Here is a 16,105-nt window from a genome sequence, read left to right as displayed (position 1 = left end):
TTCAAAGACCTATTGCTAAGTAAGTAAGAGAAAATCACAATTAAATATATAGGATGTATGCTTTTTATTTTTATTCATTTTTGTTTTTCCCTGCCCGCCCCCCCCCCGCCCCCCCCCCGCCCCCGCCCCAGGGTATATGCTTTGTAAAACTCTGTAAATGACTATGTTGGTGATTGCATTAGAAGACTATATGTAGAAGACAGAGACAAAATTGTTAACAATCTTGCTTAATATAATGTTGCTTTGTAAAAATGTTCAATGATGCGCTCTAAAACTGTGCAGGGTGCTAATGGAAAATGGTAACAGCCAGGGTGGACCGCAAGTGGGCACTTTCTCCTAAAGCTAAACATCCAGGGGCGCCTGGCTGGCTCGGTGGGAAGAGCGTGCAACCCTTGATCTTGGGGTGGTGGGTTGGAGCCCCACGTTCGGTATAGAGATTACTTAAATAAATACCCTAAAATTAAATGAAATATTTAAAGCTAAACATCCATGTCCATAGGACCCAGCAATTGCACTCTTGGGCATTTAGGCCAAAGAAACAGAAGCTTAGGATCACGCGAAAACATGTACGTGAATGTCCATAGCGGGGGTATCTGCAGCAGCCTAGGACTGGGGACGAGCAGCGTGTCCTTCAGCGGGTGAATGTTTGAAGCAAGCGGTCGATCCACACCAAGGACCGTAGCTAGCAATACGAAGGAAGAACTGACTATGGATACACGCGACCATCTGGATGGATCTCAAGGGCATTATGAGAGTGAAGGGAAAAAAGCCCACCCCGCGTCACTGAGACCTACTGCATACCGCATGGTTCCATTTACCGAAGTGCTCAAATGACCAACTTGTACACGAGCGAGCACACAACACTGGTGGTCGCGGGGTGGGAGGGAGCAGAGGGGAGGAGGCTGTGGTTACGAAAGGTTAACAGGAGGGGTCCTTGGGAGGGAACCAACTGGACGCGGATGCCCGTGGGAGTCGCCCGAATCTACACGCGTGGCGAAAGTGCAGAGCTACGCGCGGCCGCACACGCGGGTGCGGCACACACGGAGCAGCTCTCGGACGGCAGCAGTGCCAAAGCCGGGTGTGCGATTGCACGAGATGTGCACCCTGCCGGTCCCAGGGAACTGCGGGAGGCGCCCTGGCGCTTCTCCGGAACTCCCCGTGAGGTCCGTTACTTCAAGATCCAAGTTCCAGCCGAAAGCACACAAGCAGGGCTTGGCGTGGACGGACACGACGACTTGCGCGACTCTGCACGCAGACGTCCCGCTCGTCCCGCCGGGACGTCTAGGCGTCGCGCGGCCCACCGGGCCCGACCGCTAGAAAGGAGCGCGCGGGAGCCGAGCCCAGAGGGGCGCGCAGGAGACCGGCTTGTTTTGATTGGGCAGGGGACACGTCCGTCAGGCCGCGGGGCCGGGGCTTCCGCGGGCGGCCTGGGAGCGGCCCCGTCCTGAGCCGAGCTGGGGCATTGGCGGAGCTAGCCGGAAGGGGTGGGCGGGAAGGCGGTGCCCCGCGACCTGTGGGGCGGGGCTTCCTGTGGCGCGCTGAGGGACAGGAGGAGACCGGTGCCGGGGCGGTGAGGGTGGGCGCGGCGTGCGCGGACGACGCCCCGGCCTTCTGGACACCGCCCTCCGTCCCTGGGCTCCGCTCCCCGCCTCTCCGGGTCCTGGCCCCTGCCAGAGTCTCCGTTCCCCGAGGCCTGGGGACCTGTGCGTTCCGCCGGGGCGAGGCCGACCTGACGGTGTCTGGCCCTCTAGACGGCCAGGGCCAGTGTATCGGGGCCCCCGGGGGCCTAGTGAGGGGAGAAGGGGGCGGCGGCCCCACCGGGATGACCAAGGGCATGGTCGCCGCGTCTGCAGCCCCTCCCCGCCCTGGCCTCGGAGAGCGGCCTTGCTGTGCGGTCCGGGGCGCATCCAGCCTCCCGGGGACCGGATCGTGGCACCCCCGCCCCACTCTCCCCCCCTCCGCCCCTTCCTTGCCCGGCGCGCTGTGTGTTCCAGCGGCCCTGCGTGCGTCTGGGACAGTTCTCTGTAAAGCATGGATCCCACCTCCACACACACACAGGCCTAGTACCCGGTACCCGGGAAAAGGTGGGCAGAGCTGGTGCCCGTACCCGCGAGTGTGGTGTTGGCCAGGGGAGCTCTCCAGGCTCCTGCAGGTGAGGACGGCAGGAAGGTAACAAAGTCTTTCCCACGCCACTTGACAGGTGTGGCCCCCCTGGGAGAGAGGCCTGCCCGAGTCACCCTGCTCTCCAGGACCACCTGTGGTTGTCCCTGCCTGTCACCTGGGGAGGTCACAAGCAAGGGCGGCCCCGCAGAGGCAGAGAAAGCTCGTGGCTTCTCTACAAGTGGGTGCCATCAGGAACCATCCGTCCCCGTGGTTCTCACGCTGGACGGCCGCGTGGGAACACCTGGAGGGCTTGTTCAACCTCGCGACGCCGGACTCCACCCCGGGGTCTCTGATCTTGCAGATCTGCGGTGGGGCCTGAGAACTTGTGACTCTAACAAGCTCCGGGCTGACGCTGCTGCCACCACCACGGGTCTGGGTCTGGGACCCCCTCTGTGAGGAGCACTGCTGCGGAGACCTGAGACTCACTCCTAGGTGTGTGCGTGCCCCGTGCCCTCCCTACCTGGGCATGGCCCCTTGGCCGGGTCCCCACGGGCCTGGGAAACGCCAGGAGGCTGCTAGCCCTCGAGGATTCGGGGACTTCCCAACGAGGGGCAGTCAGCGTTTCCTGCCCCGGTTTGTCTGGAGGGCACCGTCCACAGCCCGGGCGGGGAGAAGGTGTCTGTCGGGTTTGTACAGGCGCCCGGCAAGTCCCAGACCGGAGCGGATAGGTCCGGACACGTAGGAGAGAGGGGCGGAGATCAGAGTGGGGCCCGGCAGTGGGGATGCAAAGAACCCTCGGATGAGGCAGAGGACAGAGCCGCACCCTGAGCTCGGGGCCGGGGGAGGACCCTGGGCCCTGAGACCGAGAACGTGGATCTGGGGGGAGCGTGCAGACGGGCAAGGGGGTCGTCTGCCCGGGACCGGCCCTGCCAGTCGTCTGGTCCGTGGGTGCCGTCGGCCCTCTAGCTGCTGGGAAGCCACTGCCTTTCTCCAGCAACATGGCCTCCCAGGGCCCCGGCGGTGCCGCCCGGAGCTGCTCGGCACCCGGCGCCACGACCGCCACCCACCCACCAGGGCCGGTCTCTTTGGTGGTCGCTATTTGTTTGACTCCGCGGTGGCTTGTCCCCGGCTGGTGGGGGCAATGCAGTGCCCGGCACTGGCCGCCATTTGTCTCCAGAATGAGCAGCTCTGCAGGGTGGCGCACGAGCGGGTTCTGGCCGTGGGGTCGAAGGGTGTAGCCTCTGCCTTTCCTTCTCCCTGCTCGCGCCCCCTGCCTCTAGCTACCGGGTCTTGGCGCTTTTCCTGCTGGACCGCCTCAAGCTCTCTCGATAGGTTGATGCTACGAGGCCTGAGTCACGTCTTGCTAATCTTTCCCCGCGCTGCACTGTCACTTGTCTCTTGACTGTGGTTTTGGGTTTGTTCAGGCCGGGCCGACGCGTTTAGTTTCTGTGTCATCGGGCTTTCCAGGCTCTTCCTAATGGCTTCCGGGGCTTCTCGTGGGTTCCTTTGCTCCAGACTTACTCAGAGAGGCTTTCTCCACGTAAATACCCGAGCGGCTCTGCGACGTGGCACACGAGCGTGTTGTGGCCGTGGGATCAAACGGACTAGCCTCTGCCTCTCGTCCTCCCTGCTCCCCCTGCCCCCAGCTACCGGGTCGTGGCGCTTTCCTGCTGGACCGCTTCCTTGTATTCCTCACCCATTGCTGCACACCGAGTTACCCCGACGTACCCCTGCCACCACTAATCCCTGTGTTCTGACCTCCACACTGTCTGAGGACAGGCTCCTAGAGGGCTCGGTTGGGGGGCTCTGGCTCAAGGTGGCTCACAGGCCGCAGTCCAGGCATCAGCTAGGGCCCAAGCCACCCGGTCTGCCTGTCGAGCGGGCCCTGCATCCAAGCTGGCTCCCGTGGCTGTGGCGGGGCCCCGGTGCCTCCCCCGTGGGGCCCCTCCATAGGGCAGCACAGGGCAGGGCTTCCCAGAGCCAGCGATGTGACAGACGGGAGACAGAAAGAGACGGAGAGCGAGGGGGCGGGGGGGGGGGAGAGAGAAGAGAGGGGCCCCGAGATTGAAGCCTCAGCCGTTTTACAACTTCACATCTGTGTTCTTGTTCCCTCCCCTCTGCTGTGTCCTTCTAGGTCACACGGGTCCACCTGGAGCAGTGCTGGAGGGGACGACACAGGAGGAGCGTCCTGGCTCCTGAACCTGGGTGCGGGCGTCCTGGTCTCACAGGGCCCCTCAGGAACACGTCCTTTGTCTAAAGGGGGGGTGGCACGTTCCGGCCCGGGGACCAAGGCAGGCAGGGCCCGCATGTGTATGGGCAGAGGGTGGCTCTTCGTCTTTAAAGGCTCGCAGACAAAACGCACAAAGAGCCAGAGACAGGAAGAAGAATATGGGACCGGGTTCCCGGGCGGCCCACGCAGCCCAAGAGGGGCGCTTTCTGCCCTTTGCAGGGCAGCGTGCAGCCCTGGCGGCCGTCCCGGCACAGGGGCGGGCAGCTGTCTGTCGTCACGGCAGCCGGTCAGCACCGTTGCCAGCGTGCTGAGTCCTGCCCAGGCCTGAGAGCAGGAGGCTCCGGACCGCCGGTGCTCCCGCCCGGGCGCCTCAGTCCCGCCCCCGCATCCTCTCCTTCCCCGGGGCCGGGGGCAGCTGCCCCGTGAGGCAGGCGGGGGTGACCTCTCTCCACACACAGGCGTGCCCTCCCTTCTGCCCCCTGCCCTCCGCCGGGCGGCTGGCAAGCGGGTGAGGGCAGGGAGTGGAGAGGAGCGGGCCCCTCCTCAGTGATGGTTCGGGTAGCCGGGTGGCCCCGTGCTGGACTCTGGTGGCCCAGGTGGTGGCAGGCTTGCGTTGGGGGAGGGGCGGGGTGCAGCTGTCAATCCAGGAAGGAGCTCCCACTGTGGCCACAGGAGGCCAGCAGCATCTGGTTTCCCTGGGGAAGTGCCCACCCCGTCCTTCCTGGCTGGGCCTCAGAGATGAGCTCGCTCTGACACGCTCTGACATGCTCACGAGCTCTGTGTGTCACGCCGGTTCTGTGGGCCGGGCCTTTCCCGTTGGCCGTTGCTGCCGCGCAGGGCCAGGCCCCGTGGTGCAGCTCGTGGCACCGTGCGGGGGGCGGGCGGGAAGGGGGCGGCCGCCGTGTGCTTTTTGAACCCGAGGACAGAGGGTCCCGGGGCAGCGGGGCCGTGTCCCGGGAGCAGCAGCAGAGACCAGGGCGTTGCTTGCTGGGCCTGACCTCGGGGACTGTGGTCGTGGCTCCTGGGGACATCCCCCGGCCAGCGTGTCGGGTGGCTTGGTCCTGAAGACGGCCCCCGGAGACCCACAGGCCCAGTGTGGCCCCACACGCCGGGGCCATCTGACCGGCGTCGTCGCCAGCTCCCTGGCGTGTGTCTGAGCTGAACGGCTTTCCCGTCCCTCGGCCCCGGCAGGAGGAACAGCAAGGAGGGCCCGGCCTTCCCTCTTCCCTCGGAGGCCTCCTGCCCCTGGTGGTGGTGGCAGTGGTGGCGGCGGCGGCGGCGGTGGCGGGGGGGGGGGGGGGGGGGGGGGGGGCGGGGGGGGGGGCGGGGGCGGGGGGGCGCGGAGTCTTCCCTTTCCCTCGCGGGGCCGCGCAGGCGCTCCCCCTGGTGGCCGGCCCTGTGGGTGGGCGCAGCCCCCGGCAGCCAGATCCTGCGCCCGCTCACCTGCCCACCCACCTTCGGTGCCCATCCCTGCACCTCACCGTCTCTGCCCGAGGACGTCTGTGCCCGGCCGGTCCTCAGCAGCTGTGCCGGCTCAAGGGCAACCCCCCACCCCACGCGTGGCTCAGTGGTTTGCTCAGCCCCGTCCCCTCCGCCGCCGCCAGTGGCCTGGCCGGGCTCCTGGAGACCTGCTGAGAGACACGGCCCGGCCCGTGGGGAGCCCGTGGGGAGCGCTAGAGGCGGCGGAAGCCAGCCCCACCTCCGAGCCGCACAGCACAGCGGCCCCCGCTCGGGACGGCCCTCCCCTGGATGCACCTGCCCCGGAGGAGGAGACCCCACCCTCTGGGGGACCCGTCTGCACTTGCCATGGGCCCACTCCCCCACACCCACCCGAGCGGGAGCGGGAGCGGGAGCGGGAGCGGGAGCGGGAGGAGACCGTCCAGAGCTGCAGAGCGCTGAGCGCACGGGAGGTGCCTGTGGCGGGCACCTGTCGCTCTGCTCTGCGTGCTCGCTGGCCCTGTCTTAGCGGCCACCCCATCCTCTTTCCCTTGGTTCCGCCGGGGTTCCGTGGTCGGGGCTGCCCTGCAGCACCTTGGCCCTATGCCCTGGAGCGGGATGTGGCCACACGCGCTGGGGTGGGCCCACGGAATCCTAAGGGGCCCCGGACTAAGGTTCCCCTTGTGGAGGTGCTGGGACTCCCTCGCTGGCTCGGGTGAGTGGCGGCCCCACCCACCCTGAGGGGCCGGGTGCCCCCCTTTCCTCACCCCAGTCCCCTTCCAGCCTCTTTTGGGGGGATGGGGGGCGGCGGGCGATGGGGCAGAAGGGCGACAGGCAGGGCCAGGTGCAGAGGTGTGGCTGGGGCGGGCTGGAGGCTGGCTGTGGGGTGGGGCTGGTCAGCTTCCCCCTGCCCTGCGCTGCCTGGACTCAGAGCGGACAGGACCCCAAGGATGGGGGGCGGGGGGCGTGCTGCTCCCCACTAGGGTGGCCAGCGGTCCCGTCCCTACACTTAGAAGATGAGATGGGGCCAGCCTGCGGTCGCCGTGTGGCGGGGACCGCTCCTCTGCTCCTGGCGCCCCGCCTGGCAGGCAAGGCCTGGGCGCTGGTGCGGGTGCGGCGGGGCTGGGCCACCATCCCCGCTGGCTCCGGGCAGGTGACCAGGCCTCCACACCCTGTGTGTGAGCCCGGTGGCGGGCCCGGGCCTTGCCCCTCCCTGTCTCCTCCTAGCACCTAGCGGCCGGGGTGTCCTGCCGGGACTCTGCCAGCGCACCGGGTCCCAGCCCGCTTGCCGCTCGTAGGATGGAGTCCCGGTGCCATGCGCCCGTCCTACCCCAGAGCCCTCTGCAGGGATGGAGCCCCAGTCCTGCTCCCTTCTGCCCCCTGCCTGGGCAGGGCCGGGTCCGTCCTGTAGCCTCCGTGCGGAGCCTTCCCCCCGGGGCTTGTTCCCCACCCCCAGGCTGGCATCTTTCGCCCTTGCTTCCCTGCGTGTGTCACAGCTGCCTGGACAGGATGTGGCACCCAGGGAGGGACAGGGGCTCCTCCTCGGCTCAGCCCAGCTCTGGAGCTGTCCTGTGGGGACCCTGGCCAGCATGCCCCGCAGAAGTGGTGGGGCCTGACTTTATTCACCTGCGTGCGGCCTGCCTTGAGAGGGCGGTGTCGCCCGGGACTGGCCACCGGGCGCCTAGGGTGGCAGGCCCACCGTTTTCCAGAACAGAGAGGAGGTAGTGCGACTTTCCCATCCGTTACGGTCTTAAGGCCTGGGGTAGTTTATGCTCGTGGAGGCACTGGGACCAAGTGGCCTGGCCACTGCCCTCTCTCGCCGCAGCTGCTGGCTTCTGGACAGTGGGCGTGTCAAGGCAGGCCCAGTCCTATGTCGTTCCAGTGCTGTCCTCCTCTTCCCCTGGACATTCAGGGGCCCGTGTTGGAGGGCCAGGGTCAGGAGCACTCCTTGCAGACCACGTTTGTAGGGCCCTCCTCTCTGTCCCTGTCCTGGGATGCTGCTGTGCCCAGTCTGGCAGCCCCTGCCTGCCGGGGCCTCTCCTTCCCAGCAGGGCTGACATCCCTGCACCAGCACAGCCGCTGTGCCCTGGACCGAGGGCAGCTACTGTCCCCCTACTGTGCCCCTGGCCACCTCACAAGCCCTTGGAGGGGGAAGGAGGATGACCTGAACTGTTGGGAGTGGGAATCCTGGAACCCCAGCTGCCCTGGTGGGGCTACTCCGGAGCCCTAGGTAACTTCAGGAGGGGGGCCCGTGGGAGCTTTCCCAGAGGCAGTCCCAGAGTCCTAGAGAGCACTAAGTAGAGACCTTGAAGCTCAGTGCTCCAGCAGATCCCCATGGAGCCATCCACAGCCTTAGGATCAGGGCCCCCAGAGCAGCAGAGAGCACTCGGGTGCCTGCTAGGGATGGGGCACAATAGCACGTGGAGGCCCGGAGCCTTCAGAGCACTGGGAAAGGTATGGGAGTCCGCGGGGACCCACAGAGCCCTGGGGCAGGGGGCCAGGCTTGAAGTGGAGTCCTGGGGAAGGCCCAATATCCTCCCAAGCTATCGAGACTGCATGTGACAGGGGTGTCTCTGAGCCCTAGGGCAGGAGGCTCAAAGGGGGAGCTCTCTAGGGACTGTGCGAGTCCTCAGCAATCCTCCACCTGGCCACAGGGGGGTGAATGCAGGTCACCTCGGGGAAGAAATGAATGGAAAGGGGGAGACTGAGTCACATGGGTAGGACCGTCTCCTCCCTCTCCTCTCTTCTCACATCCAAGAAACCACAGTGGTTGCCAAGCACACCTTGTCGCCCTGCCCCCTTTCCCGCACCAGATAGAGGCCTATAGAGGGCCATCACGTCCAGAAGCCATGCCGTCTCTGTCCTTTCCTTGGGATGTCTCAAGCTCAGCTCCCCTTCGCCTCCCACTGTGCCTTCACTCTGCCCCAGCCACTCCAGAGTGTCACCGCGTCAAGTTCGCCACTTCCCCAGGCCCTATGTTGGGTCCGCTAGGCTTCACTTGCGTCTCTGCCTGGGTGCCAAGTGCCCGTGGGGTAGCTGCCCTCCCAGGCAGGGTCAGTCCCTCCTCTCAACACACCTGACTGGGGATCAGTGGGTAAGACGAGTTGCATCATCGTGCCCCTCTGGGGTCTTGGTGCACTGGCGGCCTCACATGGGCTCACTGATCATCAGGCCCCTTCGTCATCAGGAAGGAGGCACCGTCTCGTGTCCGTGCCCACCGCCCACCCCAGAGCAGCCGGGTCTAGGTGGACGGTAAGGGGAAGAGGCAGGGAGCCTGGGGAGTCCTCCCCGAAAGTGGCTGGGCCCTGGCGGGAGAGGGGTGGGGAGCGGGGGTGGGGGTGAGCCGGGGTGGGAGTGGCTTGGAGCAAACAAGGGAGGCTGAGCTGTGGGGGTGGTGAGAAAATGAGAAGCCATTCATTTCTTTCATTTTGTTCCCTAAATTCTAAATGCACGTGTTACTTTAAGAAAACACACACACACACACACACACACACACACACACACACACGTGGGAGAAACACTAGCATGCAGGAAAAAGAAATGGTCAGGAGCACGGGGTAGGGGGGGGTCCCAGTTCCAGCCCTGACCCAAGTTCACTGTGTACCATAAATAGGGGCCCGCGGGTGCTGTGCCCAGGGAGGTAGGCCTGGCCGAGTCCTACTGCCCAAGCAAGGAGCTGGTCAGAGGTGAGGGACTGATGCCAGGGCCCCACCTGTCGGGGACCCGTGCCAGGGACTCTGCTTGCCACCTGAGTGCTTGGAGTGCTTGCCCGGACCACCCCCCACCCCCACCCCTTGCGCCTTCCTCCTCAGCTGGCATGCAGAACCAGGATGCAGGGCCTCACGCAGTCTGCTGCCCTCGGGCTCCTTAGCACTTGCTTTAAAAACTACATGTAAAGGCACCCGGGTGGCTCAGTCAGTTGAACGTCCGATTCCTGATTTCGGCTCAGGTCATGATCGCACAGTCGTGGGATTGAGCCCTGATTCGGGCTCCATGCTGAGCGTGGAGCCTGCTTAACATTCTCTCTCCCTCCCCACCGCCTGCCACTCCCTGGCTTGTGCTCTCTCTCTCTTAAAAATAAGTCAATAAATAAAATAAAAAATACATGTAAACTTTGGGGCACCTGGCTGGCTCAGTCAGTAGAGCCTGTGACTCAATCTCGGGGTTGTAAGTTCGAGCCCCACATTGGGTGTACGAAATCTTAAAAAATGTATATATATGTATGTCAACTTTGAAGATTATGAAACACCCCCCAGCCCCGCAGAAAACCTGGAGATAGGCAACAATATAGCCAGGTAAGGGGTTGGATTAGACCCAGAAGCGATGAGGCATTTGAGTACTGTGAGTTCCCATGCCACTAAGCAAGCAGCTTTCCAGGAGAAACCCCAGCAAACAAACATGTCTCCTTTCCTGCCCACGTCCCTGCCCTTGGACACTGAGGCCCGTTGTCAGCTCTCCGAGGTTAAAGCCTCTGTAAGTAGCGTTGTGCCCGTGCCCTCGCCTGCATTCCCAAATGTGCTCTCCGTGCCCCGTGGTGGCAGTTATTGTCCTAAGTAGTTACAGCAGCTTTGGGTAAGGAGTCAGGAACCCTACAAGTAAAGCGCAAACGCGCCTACGGGTAGCATGCGATCCCTACCCCAACCCCAAAGCAAAAGGGGAGAAGCGACAAAGCCAGATGTCGACCCCGGAGGCCCCCAGCCGGGGGAGCCCGACCCATACCCAGCAGAAGGAGCCCACACGTTAAAAATAAATGGTCTTTTTATTGCGTGTCCACGAAAACAAAGTCGGGGTGGCTTTTGGCTGACCCCCCCCCCCCAACGAGGTGACAACGGACAGGAGGCATGCAACGACAACAACCATGTTCTCCTCTCCGGGAGAAGAGTCTTGCCCTCCTGGGCCCTAAGGGTCAGAGGCAAGCAGGATCCAGAAGGCTCCAGAGGAAGGCCTGCCCAGGCCCACCGTGCCACGGAGGGCCTGGGCCTGCCACCTACCCCGCAGAACGAGGGGAGCGAGCGGTGCCCGGACCCAGGCCCGGCGCTCCCAAGCCAGAACACACAGAAAAGCCCCCACCCCCTCCCCCAGCAAACACTACTAAGGCAGTCAGCCAGGACTTCTGAGAACAGGCGGCCACGAAGCCAGAGCCTCAGGGCTCCGTCCAGAAGGGATTGCCGTCCTCAGCCTGCAAGGAGTAGTAAACAAAGAGCAGGAAGGCGGCAAAGACCAGGAACAGGAGCAGCTGGCCCCAGAGGGGGACCTGGCGGTCCTGGCCCAGACCGGCCCCAGGGGCCTGCTTTTCCGGCCGGATAGCTCGACGAGTGAGCCACGAAGTGGGGGAAGATGGAGAGGAGGACATGGGGGAGGCGGAGGAGGAGGTGGGATAATAGGATAGGCCCAGGGAGCTTCTGGACACGCTGGACACAGGGCGGTAGTGCGCGACGCTCTGGTAGGCGCCGTCCCGGCCATACACGGGGCGCTCCCTGAGGCAGAGAGGGGAGCGGGTGAGCCGGGCGGGGGGGGAGGGGCGCCAGGGCCTGGAATCGCACCCAGTGCCTGGTCCTCCCTCCTACTCACCTATCCTTGCTCTCCTCTTCAGAAGAGAAAAGACTGTCCTCACGCACCTGTAGGTGAGAGTCAGGAAAGGAGACCAGCAGGCAGGTCGGCGTGGCCTGTCCTCTCCCTCAGTCCAAACTCTCCCAACCGGCCTATTCTGACCGATGCTTAAAGGCCCAGACCCTGCCCCTCCCAGGACCCTCCTGAGGTCTGAGCCCTGTGTCTGTAGGGCTTTGTTGCTTGCTCCTCGCCCGTCCTGGCTGCCTGCACCTTACTTTCTGCCCCGAGGTTCCGAGAAAGAGCTCAAAGCTAGATCCCAGATCAGGGTGGAAGGCCGGTCCCAAGTGCTCTAGTCTTTTTCTTTTAACGTGTATTCATTTTTGTATTAAAATTTTTTTCTAATGTTTGTTTCTTTTTAAGAGAGAGACAGAGAGAGAGAGAGAGAGAGAGAGAGAGCGCGTGCGAAAGGGGGAGGGGCAGAGAGAGAGGGAGACACAGAATCCGAAGCAGGCTCCAGGCTCCACGCTGTCAGCACAGAGCCCGACGCGGGGCTCGAACCCACGAACTGCGAGATTATGACCTGAGCCGAAGTTGGGCGCTAAACGGACTGAGCCACTCAGGCACCCCTAATGTTTATTTATTTTTGAAGGAGACAGAGACAGAGCGTGAGACGGGGAGGGGCAGAGAGAGAGGGAGACACAGAATCCCAAGCGGCCTCCGGGCTCCGAGCTGTCAGCAGAGAGCCTGACCAGGAGGCTCAAACCTACAAACCATGACATCGTGACCTGAGCCGAAGTCAGAAGCTTAACTGACTGAGCCGCCCAGGCACCCCACAAGTGCTCTATTCTTAACAGTTCTGACAGCCCCCAAAGAACGGTCCTGACCAGGAAGGTGTCTGCTGACCACACCTTTCTGGAGGCACGGGGGCCACCATTTGTCCCAGCAGCCCCCCTGTTTTATCCGAAGGCAGCTACGACCCCCTCAGGTAGCACCCAAGTGCTCAACGGCCAGCTCACCTGGTGGTGAAAGGTGTCTGTGTCTGAGAGTGAACTTGGGGGCTGGCGGAACGCCTTCGAGGCGCCCACAGGCTCCGGCTCCCCATAAGTCCTGGTGCTCAAGTAGCTCTCCTCATAGTAGTCATCACCGTAGCCTTGGGAAGGGGTGGGGGACAGGGTAGCAGAGGAGAGAGCAATGCCCCACCTCGGCCCAGTGGCCCTAATCTGAATCCCATTTGCCAGCCTGTGGCACCGTTTCGCCCCTCTAGGGCTGCCGAGGGTGATGGGGGTCGAGATCCCAGGTTCCCCCCGACACCAGGGTCCCTGAGGGAGTGCCATAAAGGTGGCTGGGTGCCCGGCCCACCGCGGCCTTACCCTTGCTCTGGTAGAGTAAGGCGTCCTCTTTCTTCGGCAGATCGTACATATCCGAGTCCACTGAAGCCGAGTCTAAGTCTGAATGGGGGGGGGGGGGCCGGGACCATTTGCCCCCGAGGCCCCCCTCCTTTCCCCCGTGCCCCTCCCTCCCGGCCGGCGCCCCTGCTGCACCCTCCCGACCCCGGCCTCCGTGGCGCCCAAGCCCCGTCCCCACGGGACGCCAGGTGGGGCTCTGGGGCGGGGGCCTCACCCGAGAACCGATAGGAGAAAGACGACGCGGACGAGTTCGGGGGTGAGAGCCTCCGCCTCTGGGTCTCGTACTCGAAGATTTTCTTTTCGTAGAGCTTGCGTGTGGAACCTGGCCAGACACGGGACGCGGGGCGGTCAGGGGCGAGGGCCGGGAGCCCGGGGGCGGCGCGGGGAGGGGGCCCGCTCGCCGCCGCGTACCCACGACAGGCCCGTGCGGGATGTTGTACTGGCGCAGCACGGCGGCCAGCTCAGCGTCCGACAGGACCGCGTAGTCGTCCATGGCGGGCGGCGGGCGGCGGGGACCCGGGGGCGGCCCGGGGCCTGGCGACGCGGGCCGAGCTACGGCTGCCTCGGAGCGCGGCGGGGACAGCGCGAGCGCCTCGGGAGCGGCGGCACTCGCGTCACGCCCGCGTCACGCCCGCGTCACGGCCGCGGGCTCTGCGGACGGCGCGCGCTGTGCGGGGCGGGGCCGGGCCGCGAACAGCAGCCGGTGCGGATCGGTCGGGCCGTGGGAGCAGGCGGGGCGGGCCTGACGAGCCCTGACGTCACAAACGGGCAGGATAGGCTAGAGGCAGAAGGGGGCGGGGCGTGCGCGGAAGCCCGGACCGCGCACGCCCGACCGGCCGCGGGAACGGGCGGGGCCGCGCGCCCCGGGAAGGGGGCGGGGCCGGCGACTCTAGAGACACCGCCCGCTGGCGCGTTCCGGAGGGACTCGAGAGGGGAGCTGGGCCTGCGCGCGAGGGGAAAGAGCGTGGGCTCGTCGGGACGTGGGAGCGGGGCGGGGTCAGCGGCCGAGGCGTCACCGGCTGGTGTGTCACGGCCAGAAGGGAGGAGGTAGGGGGTGCCTACGCAAATCGAACCGGCAGAAACCGGCCAGGACAGGAAAGCCGCGCGGGACCGAGGCGCTGGGCGTGGCTCGCGCTCCCCGAGTCACGTGGACTCCGTCCCGTCCCCGCAGCCCCCCGGCCCCCTCCCTACTCGGGACTCCCGCGCCTGGGGTTCCCCGGACGCCCCTGCAGCAGCAGGAAGGGACCCGATCCTAAGAGCGAGCCCTTGGAGACCGCGCGTCCCAGGCCCGGCGCTGCTGCCAGAGCTTCACGCCCGTGCCCCACGCCAGGGAAGCGGCCGCGCCACAACCCCTGTGCCTGGCCCGCCTTCCCGCTCTACGCGGTCCTGGCCCGCGCACCTGCGCCCGCCGTCCCGCCGGTCCCCACCGCCTCCCTCCCTCCCCACTCCACTCGGGAGGAAATGGGGCACTGGGCCAGGAGGCCGCCGGCACTCCAGGAGCAAGCAGCCTTGCAAGGGACTGGGCGTGCCAATGGGCACTGGCAGAGGGCCGAGTGAGGCGCGCAGACGGCGAGTGTACGTCTGACCCACCATGCCATCCACCTGGGGCGCTGGGGGTTTGCTCTCCTCTTGCAATGCCTGCCCCACCCCCCAGCCCCGGTCGCCCCAGGAGGCAGCCTGGTGGGGGGGGGGGGGAATCGGGGCGCCTTCCAGACCCAGAGGGCCTGCTCACGAGTTCCAATAAGGCTTGGCAGGCTCTGAGTACTTGGATCTGGGTGGGCCTCGGCCCCGTTGCAGCACAGGGGAGGGTGCAAAGACAGGGATCCGGGGTCCTGTTGTGGGCAAACCATGGAGGGCTGCAAGGCCTGCGGAAGAGCGTAGACTACTATTAGGAAATGGTGGGGGCCTTGGTCAATAAAGAGCTGTCCCTGGGGAGATTGCAAAGGCGTGATTATAACAATCATATCGTGAATGAAGCCGGCTAATGGAGTGTCGGTCCAACTGATGTACTCCTCCCTGGGTAGGGCCAGAGCTGGGAGCATAGGGAGAGGAGGTATTGTGTCTGATGTCAGATGACAGCTGGCGACCAGGAGACGAGGGGAGGGCTCTGGTCAAACCCAGGCTGCTAGGTCCAGCTGGTGAGGGTCACAGACTGGGTCTCTGTGAGTTATGGGGTGGAGAAGAGGTAGCCACACACGGAGTGGTGAGGAGTTGTGGTCCTGATGTGAGCACGCGCAAAGACCCCCAGAAGAGTTGCAGCTGGCTGGGTTTTAGAGTATACGCAAAGCCTGCTCTGTCTCTCGAAATCGGAGGCGGAGGTGTGTGGCTGCCGAGACAAGTGCATGGCAGCAGCAAGGGGACAGCCTGGGCAGGGCGGGGGCTTGCTGTTCATCTTTCAGAGCAGGGAAACACATGGCATTCGGGCTCGGGGCGCTCAGAGGCTGCCTCATGGAATTGTGAGTTTTGGCAAGATCGGATTCCCGAGCACCTCTCCAAGCCTTCTTCTGCAGTGCTGGCCCCTGTCCCAGAGGCCCGGTCCTCCTCCACGCCACCCCTCCCCGTAGGGATCCGAGCTGTTTCCTTATGAGGTCAAGGAATTCTAGGTTTGCCTTCTCCCCAAGGAACACCCCTTCCCCCGGCACCTGCCTCGGCACTCTGCCTTTTATGTCCCACCCATTGCCCCGCTACGGGGTCCCACCACGGATGGCACCAGGAGGCTGAACCGTGACGGTCCCCTGCGCCCACCCCGCGGGCACCTGTAGCCCCAATCCAGCCCCACTGCCGTGCAGGTCTATTCTGGACACCAGAAACCAGGAAAGCCCTTGACCATTGGAGCTGAGAGGCCCTCTGCACCACCCCCATCACACAGAGGAGGAATTGGAGGCCTAGACAGGGAGGCGACTATGCTCAGGGATCGCCAGTGCAGCAATTCCATCATGGACGTCCCCACGGCTAGTATTTAGTTCTCGGGACAGTGACCTGGACGGTCTGGGGGTTCTGAGTCATCACAGGGGCTGTTGGGGGAAATCTTGGGCCTCCAGCAGAGTCTTTCTGGGAAGGGTGTGCAGAGGTAAAGAAGAGGAGGAATTTCTCTGGAACTTCAGCCAGACGATTGTTGACTGAGCTCTTTAACGTTTTAAGATCAGAATCTTCTTGATACTTTAGTTTGATATAAAACTTAACTTTTCAAAGATGTTAAGGATACTTTGGATTTACCTAGTGGTATTCAAATACTTTGAAACATTGCTCAGATAGGAACAAAAGTCGTAAGGGCAGGACTACTGTGAAAATAAGTACGCGGAAGATTGTCACAACCGATATCAAACCTTCGCCAGAGAACAGCGGGCGCCGTACAAACGTTCGCTTCCCCCCAGCCTGT

The 16,105-nt window shown here is 64.1% G+C and overlaps 1 protein-coding gene across 1 annotated transcript; it reads right to left on the bottom strand.

The window, feature by feature from the left end:
• Window positions 1–10,510: 10,510 nt before the first annotated feature.
• Window positions 10,511–13,456, bottom strand: EMD (emerin). Its single transcript, XM_081794358.1, has 6 exons — window positions 13,138–13,456; window positions 12,941–13,048; window positions 12,691–12,768; window positions 12,337–12,470; window positions 11,342–11,388; window positions 10,511–11,247 (listed from the first exon to the last, which is right to left on the bottom strand). The coding sequence occupies exons 1-6, from the start codon at window positions 13,217–13,219 to the stop codon at window positions 10,914–10,916; spliced, it is 783 nt and encodes a 260-aa protein (XP_081650484.1). The 5' UTR covers window positions 13,220–13,456; the 3' UTR covers window positions 10,511–10,913.
• Window positions 13,457–16,105: the final 2,649 nt, after the last annotated feature.

Source organism: Panthera onca, chromosome X (genome assembly GCF_046562875.1).
Source record: "Panthera onca isolate mPanOnc1 chromosome X, mPanOnc1 haplotype 2, whole genome shotgun sequence".
In the NCBI taxonomy this organism is placed as follows: domain Eukaryota; kingdom Metazoa; phylum Chordata; class Mammalia; order Carnivora; family Felidae; genus Panthera; species Panthera onca.
Note: the sequence above shows the minus strand (reverse complement) of the source record. Positions and strands in the feature narration are given on the sequence as shown.

Excerpts from the sequence above, each read along its gene's own strand:
- EMD (XM_081794358.1), bottom strand. The coding sequence starts at position 13,219 with ATGGACGACTACGCGGTCCTGTCGGACGCTGAGCTGGCCGCCGTGCTG. Across the intron at positions 12,769-12,940 it reads TTTCTCCTATCGGTTCTCGG|ACTTAGACTCGGCTTCAGTG; the intron begins GTGAGGCCCCCG and ends CCCCCCATTCAG. Across the intron at positions 11,248-11,341 it reads GAAGAGGAGAGCAAGGATAG|GGAGCGCCCCGTGTATGGCC; the intron begins GTGAGTAGGAGG and ends TCTCTGCCTCAG.